The 22388-nt window shown below is 45.2% G+C and overlaps 1 protein-coding gene across 4 annotated transcripts in view; it reads left to right on the forward strand.

The window, feature by feature from the left end:
- Positions 1 to 3643: 3643 nt before the first annotated feature.
- The window catches only part of MBD2 (methyl-CpG binding domain protein 2), a 64210-nt gene continuing 45465 nt past the window's right edge, over positions 3644 to 22388 (forward strand). For all 4 annotated transcript variants that reach the window (XR_014491724.1, XR_014491725.1, XM_083356316.1 and 1 more), the window contains exon 1: positions 3644 to 4169. Coding sequence is in view for 2 of the 4 variants with exons in the window: in XM_083356316.1 (XP_083212442.1) it covers positions 4054 to 4169 (116 nt within the window). In the remaining 2 variants the exon portion in view is untranslated. The remainder of the gene's footprint in view (positions 4170 to 22388) is intronic.

A 22388-nucleotide genomic window follows, 5' to 3' on the forward strand; every position in this document is an offset into this window, starting at 1 on the left:
TGAAGTCCACAAGTCATAAAAGGGCCAAGTTGGAAGACCCCTGCTTTAGACACTTCCGTTGCCCCGCTTGTTAAGTTTGCTTTTCTAAGAAAGTGAAAGTTGGACCATAAAAAAGGCTGAGCGCCAAAGAATTGAGGCCTTTGAACTCTGGTGCTGGAGAAGACTCCTGCGAGTCCCTTGGACTGCAAGGCAATCAAACCGGTCAGTCCTAGAGGAGATCAACCCTGACTGCTCTTTAGAAGGCCAGATCCTGAAGCTAAAACTCAAATACTTTGGCCACCTAATGAGAAGGAAGGACTCACTGGAGAAGAGCCTAATGCTGGGAAAGATTGAGGGCAAGAGAAGAAGGGGACGACAGAGAAGGAGGTGGCTGGAGCCACTGAAGCACTAGGCGTGAGCTTAAATGCACCAGAAGATGGTAGAGAACAGGAAAGCCTGGAGGAACGTTGTCCATGGGGTCGCGATGGGTCAGACACGACTTCGCAGCTAACAACAACAAGAAAGTGAAAGGGATTAAGCCATCCCTTAACGAGAGAGAACCATGTCTGAAAAGGGGCATCAGAGAGGGGCGGGGTCCCTAGTGGCTTGTTATATGTGCTACAGTATTAGAATATACTGTGGTGAATAAAGCTTATCAATTTCCCCGAAAGAGGGAGAATCCCACTTCCTTTGTGATATTAGGAAATATCCGTTTCAGAACGAAAGAGAAAGTTGAACTGTAGTTGGAGAAGTTAGTAACAAACTTTCTTCTCGGGAATAGAAACAAGAAGAACAAAATTGTACCCTTTTGATTAGAAAAGAATATAGATTATTTTTTTACAAACGAATCTGAGTCAGGATTGCAGGATTTCGGTTCACACTGCACACCAATCCAAAACGTAGTGTGTGGTGGGTATCCAACCAATGTGGTTTATTCATGTTAAATCCTGGGTTAGTCTATTATAGGGACCTTGCCAATTTCACTGAAGGATGTTTTGAGTTTGGGGAATATGATGAAGCAGAAGTTAATTTTATGCTTTGGGTCTGAACAATATACTAGGGCTAATATACCGTATATGACTATCGCTAACTAATATATATGATGGTGTTCATACAACCAGTTTAATCTGGTTATTGAATTAACTAATCCATTTTCTGAGTTGCCTGTGGAAATTCTCAATCATCCAGGTCATGGCTGTCCCAAAGGTGCGTTTTCCAAAACAGAACTGGACTTTCTTGATTTTTTTCTTGAAAACGTATCAAAGGTTCTTGGATGAGAAGCGAAAGGTTTTCAAAGGAAAAACAACAAGAAACCCCAGTTGCCTTTTGGAAAAAGTACGTTTGGGACACTTTCTGGGTTGTACAATACTCCGGAACACGAAATTACCAAGGAACTGGATTCATACGACTACTTCATAAAGCTCTTCCCTGACTTAACAGGTGAAATGCAACAGGTAGGTCTTTACCCCCGGGATTAAGCTACTGTATAATAATAGCAGCCTGGGAAGCTAACTTCTCCAGGGCGATGTTTGATTTTCACTGGAGTCAATACACATCAGAGGGCGCCCAGTTAGGGGAAAGTTGGCCGAGCCAGCGCCTTTTTGAAAATCCCACGCAACTTCTCCGATCGCTTCTCTCCTCTTTAAGTGGCTTTCGTCCTCCTAACCTTCTTTAAAGCTCGTTTGGAACCACTCAGAAGCATTAAATGACATTCGGTTGCAAGGAGACGAACTTCTGGAATTTCTACAGGCCTTTATTTAGTTCTTGAAAATCCGGGAGGAGAGTGGATGTGGGGAGAAGGGGTTCCGTCATCCTTTCCACAAACCTAAACGCCCCTTTAGTTCTCTCTTCCCGCGCCTCCGCGACCAGCAAAAGAGCTCACTACGCCCCCGAATGACCTCCGCATCTCTCACTGCTAAAGGATCCGAGAGCAATTTTCACGCCCAGAGACTTCACGAATAGCAAGCTCGTAACGCTTCAAAGTTCTTGCAGGCTCCCCGCCCCTTTTGAAATCCTGAGTACGAGTAGCAGCTCCCGGCTAAAATTCGGCAAGTTCGGTCCACCCACTCGGTGTTTCGCCTCTACTTTATAAATCTGGGCTCCTGAAAATTACTGCTCTTGAGGACGTACCATTGCATCCACTAGAATAGAATAAATAACAGAGTCAGAAGGGACCTTGGAGGTCTTCTAGTCTAACCCCCTCATCAGGCAGGAAACCCTATACCATTTCAGACAAATGGCTGTCCAGTTTCTTTAAAAAAAAAAAAAAACTCCCAGTGTTGGAAGATCCGCAACTTCTGGAGGCAGGTTGTTCCACTGATTAATTAATAGATCCAGTTCGGCATGTTGGGGGGTGGTGCTCAGGGGTGAGTACTCTCTGCACGTGGTTAGTGATCATCTTGAAAATCGCAACTCTGTTCTTTCTCTCCGACTCTTAACCTCAGAGGTGTCCCTGGGGGAAAAAACCACTCCGATGATACTCATAAGCTCCGCTGGAAAGTTTCATCTTAGTTCAGATATGTGAAATCTATTGGCCTTAGTGGTAACGGAAGAAAGATCTTACTTTGGACCGGCTCAAAAGTCCGGACTAAAAGTTACAACTCCATCGTCGTCATCCTCCGCTCATTTCCAAAGATAAGGGACCCTTCTTAAGCGTTCTGGGATCTAAGGCGAAAAGAACTCTCTGCACACGGCCCTGCACAACGCCTGCTTTTCCGATTGCAAACCTTAAGTCTCGATCCCGGTTATCAAAAAGCAATTCCAGGCTTTCCGACCAGCCGCCACTCGAGGGCGGGTAAAGGCGCGGACTTAACCCCCGCCCTAAGGCGCGCAAAGCCGAGCGCTCGGGCCATCCTTTGGAGCAGGCGCCAGGAAAGCGTCGACTTTAATAATAATAATAATAATAATAATAATAATAATAATAATAATAATAATAATAATAATAATAATAATAATAATAATAAACCTTTATTGTCAAAGTACAACATGTGTACATTGAGATTAGCTGAGCCTCCCCCCCTGCTCTCTCCCCCCCAACACACAGTGACAACAAACCCTCCATCCCACCACACTACGTGAACCAACTTTTTTTAAAAATTTTAATTCCATTTATATCCCGCCCTTCTCCGAAGACTCAGGGCGGCTTACAAGCTTAGCAGTAGCCTTCGTTCTATGTATATGCCTGCTTATTAGGGCTTTCACACACACCCCAAGGGGCATTATTACAAAGTCAGCTTAATTGCCCCCAACAATCTGGGTCCTCAACTACCCCACACCCCGGCCTCCCAAGTCAATTCTGCCTAAGATTATGTCCCATTTCAAAGCCGAACAGCCCACGGATAAAAAGCTATTTTTCAGCCTGTTAGGTACTTCGAAAGCAAACCGGGCAGGATCGCACCGCGCCGCTCCAGTCTGGAACGGGGCGGGATGGAGGAAAAAGGGGCGGTCTTAGGAAGCCGGGAATGCTTGCTTGCCTGCCTGCCTGGCTGGCTGGCTGGCTGGCCGGGGCCAGGGCCGGGACCGCGGCTGGGGCGGGCGTGGGCGCGGCGGCTCGCTCGCTGGCTGGCTGGCTGGCGCGCCGTCATCCTTCCCACTCTCCTCCCTCCCTTGACTGTGCCGCGCGGGCTCTATGACCCCGAGGTTCCGAGCGCCGATGACACGGATTCCGAGGCTCAGTTACGGAAGCAGCAGCAGCAGCAGCCGCCGCTGTCGCCGCCGCCGCCGCCACCTGGCCGAAGGGAAGCCCTGCGCGCGCAGCCCCGACTCTCCTTCCCGGCACTGGCCAAGAGGGCTCGACGGCGGCAGAAGCAGCAGCAGTAGTAGTAGCGGACGCGGAGAAGGAAGCGGCCGGGGTGGGTACTTGCTACCGCCGCCGCCGCTGCCGCCGGACAGCCGCTCCGACGCGCCCGGGCCAGGGAGTCCCAGCGTGGTTTTTGGCGCCTGCCCGGCAGGGCGCCCCGCCGACCTCTCCCCTCCGCCCCTGCCGAAGGGGCCGGTGAGCTGGCCAGCAGGCCTCGGCCCGGGAGCGCCCCACTTTCCCCGGCTCCGGCCGAGGGTCACCGCCGAGAACCCCGGATGGAGAAGCGGGGCAAGAGAGTGGACTGTCCGGCGTTGCCCCCCGGCTGGAAGAAAGAGGAGGTCATCCGCAAATCGGGGCTGAGCGCTGGCAAGAGCGATGTCTACTACTTCAGGTGAGCCGGTCGGAGGGGTGGGGGGGTGGGTGGGTGGGGTGGTGGTGGAAGGAAAGCTGGGGGTCCTGAGGGCGAAGAAGGGACCCCGGAGGAGGTCGGGGGGAAAAAGCCGGAGCGCGCCTCCACCGGGGACCTGGCTTCCCGCCTGCGTAGGAAACTGCGAGCTTGCCAGGGTTGAGTCAGGGCGTAACCCTGGCGGCGGTTTCGTAATGCTCCGGTTCTCGCTTGGGAGGCGAGAGGCGGCTGTGCCTCTGAGCATGTCTAGAGAGAGGGGTGTGTGTGTGTGTGTGTGTGCCCGCTCTCGGAGAGGTACAACTTTTGGAGGCGGTGCTTTTTGAACGTGCGAAGAAGCGGTTCATCTCAGTTCTGGGCAACTTCGCGTTTCAGACACGTTGGGAGGGTGGGGGAGATCGGGAAGGAAAGTTTAGAGTTGTAACTTTCGAGAAAGCAGAGAGTTTGAAATTCCTAATTTTAGAACTGAACTGTTATCGTTGGGCGGGGGGTGGGGGGGCGCCTAGCGCCTAAGATTTGCGCGAAGGGTAAAAAGTAGATCTGTTTCTCCTTTCCATCCTCTTGGGCTGATTTCACATTTCCTCCGCATCCCTCCCTTCGGGTACCACTCCTCTCCCTTTTTTTTTTAACTTCACCTGCCCCCCCCCACACACGCCCCATTCTTCCTTGAAGTTTCATCTTTCTGCCTTGCGGAAAATAGACCCCTTTCTGTCTCCGAGCCTTTGGCTGCAATGGCCGTCTGACAGATCTGCATCGTATCAGACCACAGGTGGCCTCTTCAGACACTCCAGCTTTCCTCTCCAAACTCTGAATGGCAGGGAAGCTTTCCTCCCTCCCCTCCCCTCCCCTGGAGAACATTTCTGGGCTGCTGTTCTGCTTGCCAACTGTAGGAACCTGGCTTTTAAAAGCTGGTACGGGGAAGGCTTAGGCGGGCAAGGATGAAGCCTCCTTGCTCAGCCTGGTGCCCTTCAGATGCGTTAGACTGGATTTTCCAAACTCACTTGGCTGGTTGGGTGAACTGCACATTTTGAACATTTTACTCCATCAAGAGAAACCGCAGTGAAGAAGAAGCTGCTTTCAATTTCATTTATTTCAGTTTGGTTCATGATGTCTGAGGCCATGTGTTTGAACCATAGCTCCAGAGTTAATGGCTACTCAGGGGGAAAAAAGGGGGGGGGGCTCTGTTTATTTGGATGGATCCATTTATAGCTCTGAGGGCCTGCTGTGAAAAACAACGACCTTTTCCTATGAAAAACTGAGCTGTTTGTGCCTGATAAGATGAACTTGGCAATGTTTGTGGAGTGAAGTCCAGGCCGTGTGGCTCTTCTAGGTTGAGCTAGGAAAGAGGCCTGGGCCAGACTCCCGTCTTGCTCGTGGCCTCCTGTCCATTCACTCAGCCTCTTTCCCAGTAATGTGCTTGAAGAAATGCAGGGTGCTAGATCTCTGTGTTGGGGATAGTGGGAGGTTTTACTGGAACATTAAGCCTCGATGAGTGCTTGGTGACCCGTATGAAAACTCTGCACTCACTCACCCTGCCTAACCAAGACAGTTAAAGCCTAACAGCTTGCCACGCTTGGTTGATTTCTCTGTGGCTGGCAGGGGTTGGTGGCTTAGCAAGCTGTGCCAACTCGGCCTGTTTACGATTCAGTGGATTATTTCAGTCAATGAGGAAAGTGTCCTGCTGGAACCCAGTTTGATAGTAAAAGGCAGCCCTGCTTATTCAGCCCAAGGCAGTAACATGTGGTTTCTTTCCGCCATCAGCTTTGGTGAGCCACTCTTGAGGTTTGAACTGACACTCCCCAGTTTTGGGTGGTACATTAAAATATATATATATATTCTGGATAAAGCAACTTGGCATTCTTGTTTCTGCTTGAAGTGAATCCTGTATAATATTCCCATGATTCCATTCTTCGCTCTCGTGGGCTGGAATCCAAGGTTGGGCGTTCCTTCATTTTTACTATCTGCTGGAGAGCATGACATAAGAGCACCTTGACATCTGATCTTCAGTGGGCCTTCTACTTTGATTTTCAGCCTGATCTTTTCTCCATTGCTTTCTAACTAAAAAAAAGCTCCATCGTCGCCTGTTACTGTGGCTGAGAGTAGTGGCATTTCTGTATGTTCTGTCTTTACGAATAGCTTACAAACTGTGGGTTAACAATTTTAACGAGGTGGTTACAAATCCTTTACCCAGCAGTTACCGAACTTGGCAACTTGAAAAGGTGTGGCCTTCAACTCCCAGAATTCCCCAGCCAGACTTTGCCATTGAGAAGCAAATTCTTGAAAATCTCACATAATTTTCCGAAAGAGTCTACCAGCATATTTTCTGATGAACAGGTTTTATTAAAAGGTCTAAGCTTTTATGAATTTCAGCCTTGTACTAAAATGTGTTAGGTGCTATCGGACTCTTCCTGAATTTTTTGCTATCCCAGATTGAACTAGTTCTCCCTCAATAGTCCAGGTTATTTCAATCAATCAAACAAACAATCAAATAAATAAATAGGAACTGGGTGTTCAGTTAGGTACAAAAACCAGGTTTTTTTTGGGGGGGGGGATACCTAAAAGGTAAAGGTTCCCACGCACATGCGTGCTAGTCGTTTCCGACTCTAGGGGCTGGTGCTCATCTCCGTTTCAAAGCCGAAGAGCCAGAGGTTGTCCGAGGACGTCCCCGTGGTCATGCGGCCGGCATGACTAGATGCCAAAGGCGCACGGAATGCTGTTGCCTTCCCACCGTAGTGGCCCTTATTTTTCTACTTGCATTTTTATGTGCTTTCAAACCGCTAGGTTGGCAGAAGCTGGGACGAGTAACAGGCGCTCACTCCATTACGCGGCACTCGGGATTCGACCCGCCAAACTGCCGACCTTCTGATCGACAAGCTCAACGTCCTAACCCACTGAGCCACCGCTCAATAGTCCAGGTTATTTCAATCAATCAATCAATCAAACAAACAAATAATCAAATAAATAAATAGGAACTGGGTGTTCAGTTAGGTACAAAAAACGGGGTTTTTTTGGGGGGGGGAATACCTACTTAAACCTTCTTTTACCCCCATCTTATCTTATCTTCTCTTTTCTTTATCATAGGAAATGTTTCCTGCAGGTAATATTTACTGAAGGACTAGCTGGAAAAGAAATAGCTAAATAGCTTTCCTTCTCTACTTGGAACTTTACTGCTGCTTGTTTTTTTCTCTTTCTATGCAGCTGTGTGTATTTGGGTGTGAGTGTGCATTTAAAATGCAACACAGAAAGTGCCTTATCTGAGGCCACACAGTGGCAGAGATGTGATCTAGGTTAATTCAGGTGGTTGTTGGTTTTCTTGTGATTTCCTCTGATTGATTAGGTGAAAAGAGAACCCTGTATGAATTAGATTAGATTAGATTAGATTTATTGAATTTATATTCCGCCCTTCTCCCTAAGGACTCAGGGCGGCTCACAACAACAAATTTTTTTAAGAAACATGGAATACAAAATTTAAAAAAGAATTAAACAATAAATGTAATAGATACATGACAATTTAACTCAATAAAAGCCAAATTTAAAAAACATAGTCAGTCCAGACCCGCTTGTTGGAATAACCAAGTCTTCAGGTCAACATTTTGGTTCAAATGTTGCATTTCTGGAGTGTTTGAAGCAGAAAAAAAAACACCTTTGTATTCATTACTGTTCTAGTCAGTTCTATAGGTTGGGGGATGTTCTTGTCAAACTGTGTACACTAATCTGAGATACACTGTTTAGTGTTATTCTTAGTATACCAAGCTTTCATTGGATTTTTGCACCTGTGTCCTTTGTAAACATGGAAGAAAAAAAACCCACCATGAACTCTGTTGAGGATAGACTTATAAAACTGTAACTGCTTTTTTTTTTTGAAGGAAGGCAGGAAGGCAGGTGACAGCCACAGCCCTCTTTATCTGTCATGTTGCCTGTGCACTTTTGAGGCTGTAGCAGCTGCCTTTCCTGTGGCTAGCAGGCCAGGCACCCTACGTCAGCTTCTGCACCTGGGGAGCCAGACCTTCAGCACAACTATATGGATGCTAACTTGTTCCAGCAAAATATTCTCTCCTTCTCTTTTGAGAAACCAGCATCCTTTGCCTATTAACTGCAGGGGGGGGCACCTTGTAGTACCGAAGGGGACACATGGATTTGTAACTTCTGTTTCTCATCTCGAGTTTCCCCAGCATGGCACTGAATTTAAGTTTCTGTTTTAAAGTGGGGAAACAGAAACTGCAACCCTTAAAAGTAGCTCTGAACGGTTTAAAACAGGCGTGTCTAACCCGCTATCCAGAGGCTGCATGCAACCATGGATAACTATTGATGTGCCCCCCCAAGATCATTAACTTTTAAAATTATGTATTTTATGTACGTGAATTATATATTTTACATGTGGCCCAAAACAGCTTCTCTTCACTCAGTGCAGCCTAGGCAAGCCAAAAAGGATGGACAGCCATGGTTTAATAGGAAAGATCCATGTTATGCACAGGTTTTCTGGCCTATTTACATGTGTGTGACTTAGAGCATCATTCATGCACATCACTTTGGATGTTTAGAAACCATTGCATGCTGCAGCCAAACACTCAAAATTTGTCTGCCTTTCCTGTTAATAGTTCACTTTGCATCAGTCAACAACTTACTCGCATTTATTATCATTTTTTTATCAATCTGCTTATTTTTAAGTTGGATTGAGTTTGTGGCACTTACCTGTCATTCTACCAATGATATCCTTCCAGGCCTTTAAGATAACCAGAAACATTTTAGGGGCAACCTAGAAGAAAGCACCTCAAAAGCAAATGAAATAGGATGAAGATTTAACTCACTGCATCCCTAGAATAAAAGTCAGCTTTTTAAAAAAAAATTGAGAGAGTCAGACAGGAGATTTATTTAGAAGTTTTGGGCCAAGATACAGATTCAGGACTAAAAAGGCTCTAAGAATTTCTCAGCTTATTAGGGCTAAGGCCGTTCTACAAATGGCCACATCTTAGGCATTTGCAACTGTAAAAAATAAAGGTAAAGGTAAAGGTTCCCCCGCACATGCGTGCTAGTCATTTCCAACTCTAGGGGCCGGTGCTCATCTCCGTTTCAAAGCCGAAGAGCCAGCGCTTGTCCGAGGACGTCTCCGTGGTCATGTGGCCGGCATGACTAGATGCCAAAGGCGCACAGAACGCTGTTACCTTCCCACCGTAGTGGTCCCTATTTTTCTACTTGCATTTTTACGTGCTTTCGAACTGCTAGGTTGGCAGAAGCTGGGACGAGTAACGGGCACTCACTTTGTTATGCAGCACTCGGGATTCGACCCGCCAGACTTCCGACCATCTGATCGACAAGCTCAGCGTCCTAACCCACTGAGCCACCGTGTCCCGTAAAAAATAAAACTAGCCCTTTATTATTAGTGTACTTACTATATGGTCCCCTAATATAGTTTGACACTGTTTCACATTTTTTCTGTTGCTAATTTATTGAATAATCCAACTATGGCTAAAGCAAGGGTGTTTAAATCCAGTCTTTGAAAATTAGGGTTCAAAGCAAGAACAATTTTTATTTTGGTTTTCATGCAGAATTCCTTGTACTTTGGACAGAACTGCTTTCTATGCTACTGTGTGAAATATTATAGAACCTACATGTTGGATCCAGCTGTTGTTTGAGTCCTGATCTGTGTTTTAAAAACACTCGTTTTTTTACCCCTCTGTTTCAATTTTACAGCAGAAATCCTCATTTTTTTTTAACCCAATGGGCATATTTATTTGGACTTTTGAGAACAAGTGGAGTTTAGACTATTTTGCTTCTTCCCATCTTCTTCACAGCAATTATAAATATATTCATGTTTTATACTCTCTAAGGTTATGTCATGCTTTCTCGCCTTCCCCATATTCTACCCTTTCTGATCATCAAACGCATAGATCAAAGTTCATGTTTTCTTGTTTTCAGTAAAAGTTCATCAAGGGTTTTCAGTCATTAATGCATGCAGTTATCGTCATTTCCTTAATCAGACAAGACTGTTTTGCCACCATCAAGGCCACAAATGAGATCTTCTCCATGTAGTCACTTTGGAAAAAAAATGACCTCATTGCTTTGCTGTGCAGTGCAACCCTTGAGATATTTCTACAGATTGGTGAAACATTATTTTAAGTAGGCAAGTTTAGACCTCTCTTGTTAATTATGAATCACAAAGGATTGTGTTCAGATTTTCCTTCTGCCCCAAACTCTCTAGATAGCCTCTCAGTAGCCTTAGACAAGAGGGACGCGGTGGCTCAGTGGGTTAGGACGCTGAGCTTGTTGATCAGAAGATGGGCAGTTTGGCCGGTCGAATCCCGAGTGCCGCGTAGCAGAATGAGCGCCTGTTACCCGTCCCAGCTTCTGCCAACCTAGCAGTTCGAAAGCACGCAAAAATGCAAGTAGAAAAATAGGGACCACTATGGTGGGAAGGTAACAGCGTTCCGTGCGCCTTTGGCGTCTAGTCATGCTGGCCACATGACCACGGAGACGTCCTCGTACAAGCGCTAGCTCTTCGGCTTTGAAACGGAGATGAGCACCGGCCCCTAGAGTTGGAAACGACTAGCACGCATGTGCGTGGGAACCTTTACCTTTACCTTTTAGCCTTAGGCAAGGCCACCTCTCTTTAGTCAGTTTTCTTTTTCCTGTCTTCCAACAATGTGGGAGGATTGTGAACCTAGACTGGATCAGTGCCAGGATTCCACTGCTAGCAAGAACTAAAGGCAAAGAGGCCCTTGAGTCTCCTGGAGACTTGTATGAACTCAGTTATGGAATTTTCTTGGCAATGGAACAAGTGCTGAATGTCACTGTTTCCTTCTGGGATGGTTTTCAACATTCCTGTTGACTTTCCAGCCCTGGAATTCTCTGATGACCTCCTGAGAATGCTACTGACCAGATCCAAGTCTGCGTAGTTTCCGAGCACAGACGAAAATCTGTCAGGTGCTGCTGACTGCTGATACAGCAGGAATGGATAAGGAGTTGTTGTAACTGCATCAGTGTAACCGCTGAAACTATACAGGGGTGGGAACTTTCCAATACAGGTAATCCTCAACTTACAACCACAATTGAGCCCAACATTACTGTTGCTAAGTGACATGGGTTAGGTGAGTTTGGCCTCATTTTACTTTTTTGCCACGCTTGTAAAGTGAATCACTGCACTTGTGAAGTTAATAACATGGTTGTTAAGCGAATCTGGCTTCCCCATTGACTTAGAACAGGCATGTCGAACTTGCGATGTCACGCGACGTATCGCGACTTTTCCCCCATTGCCGGCAATGGGGTGGGCGCGTTTTCGGCATAATGCATCTGGCCCGCGGACCGGCAGTTTGACATGCCCAACTTAGAAGGTCACCAATGGCAATCACGTGACCCCAGGACACTGCAAACTGTCATAAATGTGAGTCGTATGCCAAGCATCTGAATTTTGATCATGTGACCATGCGGATGCTGCAACGGTCATAAGTGTGGAAAATGCTTGTCAGCCACTTTTTCAGTGAGGTTGCAACTTTGAATGGTGACTGAATGAATGGTTGCAAGTCAAGGACTGCCTGTAGATGTTGCTATTTAAGAAGGGTATAAAGAAATCAGAATAGTCTCAGGAGGGGGCAGCAGAATCCTTGGAGGCTGGAGAAATTGGGATTAGTCTAGAGAAGTTCAGGCTAGGTGTGATGTAGCTTTGCTTCTTGAAGACAGGAAAAAAGATGTGCTTACTGTCCTCAAAGTCAAGACAAATTTCATTTGAAAAAGGGGATAATTGGGTCCCAGGTGAAGAAAGTTCAGTTGCCTTTTGGGAAAGCACCTTTGGGGCTTGGTCGGGTCCGCTTTGTCCACCCCCTTGAAGCTTTGCACCGGCACACCACAGGGCTGCGTGCTTAGCCCCTACCTGTACTCTTTGTACACATATGACTGTGTATCATCCAACCCATCTACTGTGATAATTAAGTTCGCAGATGATACTATCGTGGTGGGTCTTATTACAGGTGGGGATGAGACAGCATACAGGGCAGAGGTACAAAAGCTATTCATATGGTGTTGTAACAACAACTTGCACCTGAACATCGGCAAGACGAAAGAGATGGTGCTAGACTTCCGGAGGAAAAAAGGAGGAACCTCCCCACTTTACATTGGGGAGGACTGTGTGGAGAGAGTTTCCTCCTTTAAATTTCTGGGAGTCTACCTCTGCGAAGATCTGACCTGGAAAGTTAATACAACCCAGGTGGCCAGGAAGGCCCAACAGAGACTTCACTTTCTCAGGGTCTTGCGGAAGAACAGGGTAGAACAACGGCTTATGACCCTCTTTTACCAGTCTACTATAGAGAGCGTCCTCTCGTATGGTATTGTGGTTTGGTATGCTGGTCTGACAGCTGCAGATAGGAAAGTATTGCAGAGGGTGGTGAGCACAGCACAAGACATTGTGGGCTGTACCCTGACACCACTGGATGACCTCGCCAGGGCTCACTGCCTTGAAAGAGTGAGGAAAATTCTTAGGGATGACTCAGACCCTGGACGGTACCTCTTTACTCTCCTACCATCGGGTAGGAGATATAGGAGTATAGCCAGCCGTACCAAGAGGCTGAAGAACAGCTTTTATCCATGGGCTGTTAGGCTTTTGAATGGGATATAATTTAATATAATATAATATAAACTTAATAATATAAACTTTATGCATGATTGCGAGGCCGGTGTGTTGTGCAGTTAGCTCACAGGGTGTAATAAGATGGAAGGTTTGTGTCACTGTAAGTTGGGGGTGGGGGCACCAAGGGAGGCTCAGCCAATCTCAATGTATACATGGTTGTACTTTGACAATAAAGGTTCATTCATTCGTTCATTCATTCATGGATGATTGCGGAGGTCCATAAACATTATCCCAGGTTAAATTGTTCTCACTGGAAGTTTTTGATAGTGGGGCAACCATTTCTTGGGGAACCTGTACTTTGCATTGCTTTGCTATAAGGTGAAGGTTAGACTGTTACAGGTAGTCCTCAACCTATGGCCATAATTGGGTCCCAAACTTCCATTGCTAACCAATGCGGTTGTTGAGAGAACCGTGCCTGATTTTACAACCTTTTTTTTTGGTCATAGTTCTTAAGCGAATCACTGTAGGTGAGTCACATAGTCATTAAATAAATCTGGCTTCTCCAATTGACTTTGTTGGAAGCCAGCTGGGGAGGTTGCATAAGACCCTGGAATGCTGCAACTAGGCCTGAATTTTGATCACATAACCATGGGAATGCTGCAATGGTTGTAAGCAGAAGGACTGGTCATAAGCTACTTCCTCCAGTTCTGATTCTGTTGTGAAGGTAATTCACCAGACCTTTTGCTTGGCTGGGGAATTCTAGGCGTTGAAGTCCACAAGTCTTCAAGTTGCCAAGGTTGGACACCCCTGTCCTAGGCCAGGAGTAGGCAGCCTTGGCTCTTTTATGACTCGTGGACTTCAACTCCCAGAATTCCTGAGCCAGCATGGCTCAGTTTGGAAACTTCTCCCTTTCCCCTCAGCATGGCTGGCTCAGGAATTCTGGGAGTTGAAGTCCACGAGTCATAAAAGAGCCAAGGTTGCCTACCCCTGTCCTAGGCATTTAGCACATCCCATATGTATCCCATTCAGCATCCAGATACTCAGTGTGAGATCACAATCCTTCCATTTGGCTATCATCAGCCAGAAGACAATCTTATTTCTTTGACCAATTGCAAGAGGTGTTACCTGCAGCTACTATTCCAGCCTCCATAAGATGGTTGGAGAGATGTTTGTACAAACTTACACGCTGAAGATATGGAATATTCTTGTGTGGGCCAAGTACATGTATAATGCCAACCTGGTCATTCCCTCCGTGTTTCCATTTCTAAAATATATATTTCAACAAATGTGAAGGCATAAAGCCTGGCTTCTCATAGGATGGGCTGAGATGTTCTTCAGCTTTTATTTGTCACCTTTCTCGTTCAGTGAGTGATCTTTTTTTTCTTTCTTCACTCCCAAAATTGAAGAATGAAAATCTTGTGGACAGGTGTGAGGAGGGCAATGGTAGTTTTGCTTTGAGCTAAGTTACAGTAGTCCTTGACTTACAGCCATTCAGTTAGTGGCCATTTGAAGTTGAGATTGCGATTGAGATTTATTAAATTTATATGCCACCCTTCTCCCCAAGGACTTAGGGCGGCTCACAACAATAAAAAATTAAAAAACATAAAGTACAAAATTTAAAAAATTAAACAATGGATGTTATAAATAAATGACAATTTAACCCAATAAAAGCCAAATTTAAAACCATAGTCAGTCCAAGCCCGCTTGTTGGAACATCCATGTCTTCAGGTCACGGCGGAAGTACTGAAGGTCAGGGACTGTCCGCAGCTCCGGAGGCAGTTCATTCCAGAGGGTCGGCGCACCCACAGAGAAGGCTCTCCCCCTGGGGGTCGCCAGCGGGCATTGCCTAGCCGACGGAACCCTGAGGAGGCTGACTGTGGGAGCGAAGCAGGTGAAGGGAGGTTGACAATGGCAGCAGGTGGTCTCGCAAGTACCCCAGGCCTAAGCCATGTAGGGCTTTAAAGGTAATTACCAGCACCTTGAATCGCACCTGGAGGGTAACCGGAAGCCAATGCAGCTCGCGGAGGAATGGTGTAACATGGGAGTATCGAGATCCTCCCATAAGCACCCACGCGGCCGCATTTTGCACCAGCTGAAGCCTCCGGGTGCACTTCAAGGGCAGCCCCATGTAGAGAGCATTACAGTAATCCAGGCGAGAAGTGACAAGGGTGTGGGTAACTGTGCATAGGGCACAGGTCTGCAACCCACAGCTCCGGAGCCGCATGCAGCTCTTTCAGCCGTCTCCTCCCAGTCCTTTGCCATGTGCAGTCCAAAAAAAAAAGTGGGACTAAAAAACTTCAACCAATTAATTCAAATATGCAGGGTAGGTGCATATCTCGCCTTGGCTCCACTCTTCAGTCAAACCCTGTTCTGCGCATGCGCGCATGTATGTGCATGCGCACACCTTTTTTGCGGCTCCCAGTTTTTGCTTTTGTGAGGGAACCGGTTCTGAGTGGCTCTTTCACTGTTTCAGGTTGCTGACCCCTGGCATAGGGCATCTCAGTCCAAAAAAAGGGCGCAACTGGCGCACCAGGCGAACCTGTGCAAAGGCCCCCCTGGTCACAGCAGTTAGATGATCTTCCAAGTTAAGCTGTGAATCCAGGAGGACACCCAAGTTGCGAGCCCTTTCTGAGGGGGGCAGTACCTCCCCCCCATCAAAAGAGATGGAACATGTTGGACAGTATGAGATGCCGATATCCACAGCCACTTGGTCTTGGAGGGGTTCAGCCTGAGTCTGTTCCTTCCCATCCAGACCCGCACCGCCTCCAGGCACCGGGACATCACGTCAAGGGCATCACTGGGTTGGCTCGGGGTGGAGATGAACAACTGGGTATCATCTGCATATTGGTGATATCTCACCCCAAAGCCACGGATGATCTCACCCAGCGGCTTCATATAGATGTTAAACAGGAGGGGGGAGAGAACCGACCCCTGAGGTACCCCTCAAGAAAGGGGCCTCGGGGTAGATCTCTGCCCCCCTGCCAATACGAACTGCGAACGGCCCAAGAGGTAGGAGAAGAACCACCGTAAAACAGTGCCTCCCACTCCCAACCCCTTGAGCCGTCGCAGCAGGATACCATGGTCAATGGGATCAAAAGCCGCTGAGAGGTCAAGTAGGACCAGGACAGAGGAGCAACCCCTGTCCCGGGCCAGCCAGAGATCATCTACCAGTGCGACCAATGCCGTTTCCCTGCTGTAACCGGGCCTGAAACCGGACTGGTACAGGTCCAGTTACAACGGCATTGGGAAAAAAGTGACAGTTTTCACGCATAGAACGGTTGCAGCATCCATGTGGTCACCTGATCAAAATTCAGGAGCTTGGCAACTGGCATGTATTTATGGCAGTTGCATTGTCCTGGAGTCTTCTGATCACTTTTTGTAAACTTCCCACGTGGCTTCCGACAAGCAAAATCAATGGGGGGGGGGGGAAACCAGATTCTCCTAATGACTGCAGATTCATTTAACGAGTGCATGATTCACTTAACAAATGCACCTATTTACAAAAAAGGTTGTAAACTGCAGTACAACTCACTTAACAACTGCCTTGCTTAGCAGTGGAAATTTTGGTTTCAGTTGTCATAAGTCGAGGATTACCTATACAAATTGATTAAAGACTGTGGGGGCCACCTGCTTATCCCTATGCAAGCTTCTCTTCAGATGTTCCCAGCCTCCTTCTATTCCATTTCTCAGTTAAGTCCCAAGAGGATGCAGACAGATCCCCATTGTACCTTTTTCTGAGTAGAAAAGTTGTTCTTCCACCTCGGCAACTTTTAAGGTGCACAGACCTCGGCTCCCAGAATTCCCCAGCCAGCATGGGAATTCTGGGAGTTGAAAAAATTGTGTCTTAAAGTTGCTGAGGTTGAGAAACACCAGACATATGGGATATGGAAACATGGGAGGGAGAACTGTAGAAAAATAGGAATATTGAAGAAAAATAAAACTTTGGGAGGAGGAAGCTGAATGATGAACCCAATTCACCTTTGTAAATTGGAGGACATTGCCACTTTTTAAGTCAAAGTAACACAACTTACATTTTCATGGGTAGGTAGATAGGTGGGCGATATTGCTTGCATTTCAAGGAAGTTAGTGGTGTGTACTGCACTGACAAATTTGATTAGGGAACAGGCTCTTCTCCTACAATTGGGACACTTTGACAGTCCTAATGGACAGTCCAAACTCAATGATACCATTGATGTTTTTTTTTATCCCTGCCCCTCCCAGCTGCAAACAGATCCCTCTTTACAGAGCCATTCAGACCCTCCTGATTTTCATTGCGGCTCTGCCCTAGATTGTGACCTAGAACTATAGAACTGCAAACACTTGGGAATTTTAGTCTTGGTTCAGCATCTGCATTTTACTTCTCTTGATTGTTTTGCACTCCCATTTACAAGCAGCTGCGCCAGCCAAGGCTTCGCTTGCTATTGTTTAGCACCAACGGTTGGCAGCGTGTGTACACACACACACAGAGACGCGCGCGCACACACTCTTGCTCTCCTAGGAAAAGAAATGCTTGTGTCCATTTTTGCTCTGTCAACCATCAAGTTGTTTAAAAAGATGCCTGCACATCCTGGCCTCCGCTCAAGAGTTTGCTGGCAGGGAAGACTGTGCCCTTGGTCTCCAAAACCTGTCTAATTGCCCCCCCCTTCCTTATTATTTTCACTTTCCAAGGTTACTTTCGCCTTTGGATGGCGTCATGTTCCCCCACCCAGTGTCCCCAATCATATGCAAATGAGCCAGCCTGTCATTGGCCAGTTTCAGGCACCATCTCACCACCCTGGCCTTGTGATGCAGTCCCTTTGGACAGTTGACTGTCTGCAAAGGCCAACTCTTTGCTGGTGTGTGTGTGTGTGTGTGAATCTGATCATAAGGGAATTGGGAATAGAAGCAGGGGAAGTTCCTCCTCTCCATATTGGTGGGATGAGGTTTCTCTGGAGTTCTCTCCCACTTCTGGATGACCAGGTTTTCCTCACTGGGTGTAATTTCAGCTTTCAGTTGTGACTGACTGGGGGTATGTGTGACTGAGTTGGCTTTGCGCCTTTATAGGAGTACTAATTTGGAGATTGGCTGTCTGTGCATGTTGTTGTTCACTCTCCAAAACACCACCTGACCAGCCATCAACACCATATGAGCAGAGATTTAACACCAAGTTTAACAGTAGATCAATCGAGAAGTCAACAGCACCCTAATTGTAGAACTAACGGCAAACAAGCTGATGGTATATATAGTACACCAATCAAGGAGCTCCCCTAAGACCCCTCCCACCAATACTGACAGGGCAAGCCATTGGTATATAAACAGAGAGCAAACCCCACTCCCTTCTACAACTGATGATGTTACCTAGTTGGATAGTAAAATGTCTGTAAGAAATAAAGCAAGCTCAGAAAGTATCAAGGACTCCATACTTTCCATCTTTCTCTAACTTTCATTTAATTTCTTATTCTTGAATTCCCTTCCCCCCCCCAAAGTTCACAAATTCTGGAAAACTTTAGATGCAACAGGGTGCTGAAAAATCCCAGCACAGCTCTTCAACATTACAAACATTACAAACTAAAGCCACCCACAAACTATATATATATATATATATATATATATATATATATATATATATATGGATCCTTGGTTTTTCGGGTTTTTCCCCGCGTAGAATTAAAGGTGTAGGCGCAACGTTTCGATGGAATCCCATCCATCATCATCAGGCTTCTGTTTCCTTCTTCTGGGAGAAGCATGTGGCTGTTTGTTCCTCTTTTTTAAACTGCCAGAGGGGGTGTGTTCTGTGGAGGTGTGCTCTGATTGGGTAGGGGACCAAGTGTGTTCTGGTCCCCTACCCAATCAGAGCACACCTCCACAGAACACACCCCCTCTGGCAGTTTAAAAAAGAGGAACAAACAGCCACATGCTTCTCCCAGAAGAAGGAAACAGAAGCCTGATGATGATGGATGGGATTCCATCGAAACGTTGCGCCTACACCTTTAATTCTACGCGGGGAAAAACCCGAAAAACCAAGGATCCACATACAGGCACCCGCGAAAACCTCAGAAAACAAATATATATATATATATATATATATATATATATATATATATATATATATATATATATATATATATATATATATATGTGTGTGTGTAAATTACTAACAAAGAATTAAAGGGAAACTGAAATGCATTTCTGACTCATTAGTCGTCATCAGCCAGCCATACCCTTCTGAGATTCGAACCATGGGCTGATTGCATATGAGGCAGTGTTATTTGCCTCTAAGCCACAAGGTCTCTCTCGCTCTGTTAGCTTTTTTTTTTCTTTTTTTTTCTGCAAGGGAAGATATGTTTCAAATGTTAACTCTTTAGATTACCTATATATATATATTTCCTTTCTTCATCAGATCCGGTACCACTTCCTGGCATCATTAAAACAATTCAGACCTTTCCTGCATAAAAAAACATTTTAAGAGCTACTTACCTGGGCCTATGTATGCCTGTATAAGTTTCTGATGTGAGAAGTCACTCTAAATTTGTGGTAGCATCCAGTTGTGTTCTGGCCGATTCAGGGTAAAGGCGATGCTTGAAAACTCAGGCAGCTGGGAGCACCCAGCCAGCTTTGGCTGATCATGGATAGGAGGCCAATAGGATTTCCCGCAGCAGTAGACTCAGAAGAATCCCAGAAGAAAACAAGGGCAAATCATATCAGGATTGTCTGCCCCCTCTCCATATACTCATGTTATCATCAGGAATTGAGTTCAGCTTGTGGGTGGCTTTAGTTATGTAATGTTTACAAGAGCCAGTTTGGTCTAGTGCAGGGGTAGGCAACCTTGGCTCTTTTATGACTTGTGGACTTCAACTCCCAGAATTCTGGGAGTTGAAGTCCACGAGTCATAAAAGAGCCAAGGTTGCCTACCCCTGGTCTAGTGGTTAAGGCACCAGGTTAGAAACTGCTAGACCCTGAGTTCAAATCCCACCTTAGCCATGAAAGCCAACTGGGTGACCTTGCGGCAATCATTCTCTCTTAGTCCAACCCACCTCACAGGATTGTTGTTGTGGGGAAAAGGAATATTAGTTATGTTTGCCGCCTTGAGTTTTTTTTAAAAATAATAAAGGCAGGATACAGATAAATGAATATATAAATGTTTAAAAATGGGTTGAAATATATGGTGGGAAGGGGGAAAAAGCCTTGGTGGAGCAGTGGGCTAATGCCTCCTTAAGTAACACCAGCTGCCTGCAATTAGTGCAGGTTCGCATCCCACCAGGCTCAAGGTTGACTCAGCCTTCCATCCTTCTGAGGTAGGTGAAATGAGGACCCAGATTGTTGGGGGCAATAAGCTGACTTTGTAATAATGCTGCTTGGGGGGTTGAAAGCCCTAATAAGCAGGCATATACATAGAATGAAGGCTATTGCTAAGCACATTGGTTTGTGCTTAAATTGTAAGCCGCCCTGAGTCTTCGGAGAAGGGCGGGATATAAATGGGATTAAAATAATAAAAATAAAAAATAAATTATTTTATTTCTAATCCTAATGCTGCTGATAATGGCATGGTTCATACAGTTTACTAATTTATAATTATGGATGAACAAAGAGTATCAGTTTAAGAACTTTTGATTTCAGCTCGAGGCCATGCAAAAGTAGGAACTTATAATATAGTTTGTTTGATTTTGGTGTAGTGTTTTGCGTAAACCCACCAATCTGCCAGGTAAACCATGATTTAAGTTTCAGAATCTGGGTTCTAAGGAATACTTAATTCTAAAGTAAGGTGAGATAGTTTGTGCGTCAGCTGTTGCTGGGGCCCAGACATTATCCTAACCAGCTGGGTGAACCAGACTTTTATCTTTAAACTATAATCATAGCATTGTTTTTCATTACTCTGGATTTAGTGTGTTCTGTGAACTCTGTTCCCTGTGGTTTGTTCCATAAAATAGAGTTAAGCATGAAGCATAAACACAAACATAGTTTATACTTATAAGAACATTGTGTAACTGGTTGCAATTATTTTAGTTTCAGAATAAGGTTGAAGTAAATTGATTTGTAAGGGGCTGCTAAAGAAAAAAAAATTACAACTCGTTGTAGGTGCCTGGAATTCAATCCAGAAAAACATAGAAAAGGACAAGTTTGGGCTTGACGGCCATGTTTTAAATACAGGGGGTGTCGCATGTTCAGAAGCCTTGGGGATAAGCAAAGGAAATGAAGAAGGTTCGTAAGTCTTTCAATTAGGAGAGAAACCTTATGTACGAACAGATTACAATGTGGGCAGGCTTCCCAAACTTTTTCTGGTGCAGTGCCTTCACTGAACTTCTTTTTCGGGATTGCTGTACTTAATTTTAATTCCCTTAATTACTTAATTTTACCATTAAAAATAGATAATCTTCTCATCTAGATGAAGATACTTGGTTCGGGTTGTATACGGAGCCATAAGGCAATGTAACACAGAAGAAACAGAATCTCCCAGCCTTCAGCTTTTAAAACGTTGGTTGGTTTTATCAATTCAAATATTCCGTGTAATCAGTGATGAAGTTCTCAATGGTTAAAACATGAGCTTGGAATACTGCTAGGCACTGCTCTTTTGTCTGTGAGGATGTTCAATCATCCAGGTCATGGCTGTCCCAAAGGTGTTTTTTCCCACAACACAATTGCACTTTCTTGATTTTTTTCCCTTGAAAATGTTTCACTTTTCTTTTTTATTTAATTGAAAAGTTTTACAATACATTTTTAAAAACAACCCCCCCATCCCCCTCCCCTCTCCCCAACCCCCCCCAACCCCCCCTCCCCTCCCCCCCTCCCCGACTTCCCAGAGCAAAATACAGGGTATAAAAATACAAACAAACATAATCTAAAATATGCAAACAACAATAAAAGATTAAATTCTATCGCACTTTAACTCTTAATAAAATAACTACAAGCTAGTTATACATCATATATATCCGCTACTTATTCAAATGCTAAATGAAACTTTTTAGTCCCATATTTATTCTGGATATAATCAATCCATCTTCTCCACTCCACAATATATCTCTGTTGTGAATGGTCTTTCAAATACGCTGAGATCTTTGCCATTTCCGCCAGGTTGGAAACTTTTAAAGTCCATTCTTCTATAGTCGGCAATTCCTCCTTCTTCCAATATTACGCTACTAAAAGTCTCGCTGCCGTAATTAAATTCAACATCAACTTAGTGTCCACAATGGTAGTATCTGTGATAATACCCAATAAAAACAGTTGTGGAGAAAACTTTATCCTTTTCTTGAATATTGTTTGTATATTCCACCAAATTTTAATCCAAAAAGCTTTAAAGCTTTAACCCTTTTACAAGTCCACCATATATGAAAATACGTTGCATCCTCACAACCACACCTCCAAAATGTTTCACTTTTCATCCAAGAAGCAAACCGAAGAAGGTTCTTGGGTGAGAAGTGAAACGTTTTCAAAGGGAAAAAAAAAAACAAAGTTGCCTTTTGGAAAAAGCACTTGTGGGGTAACACTATCTGGTTATGTAGAAACACATAATCAGAGTATTAAAACAAGAACCAGATCAGTCAGCATAGCCTTTAGTGGATGTATTGCTCTGGAGAAAAGTTAAATCAGTAGGGGCTGCAAATGAAGGCACACTTACTTTGCACAAAATGTTGCTTATTTAAATAACTAAGAAATAGAGAGGGTTTTTTTTTTTT

The sequence above is a fragment of the Vipera ursinii genome, assembly GCF_947247035.1.
Source record: "Vipera ursinii genome assembly, chromosome: 2".
NCBI classification, from domain to species: Eukaryota; Metazoa; Chordata; class Lepidosauria; order Squamata; family Viperidae; genus Vipera; species Vipera ursinii.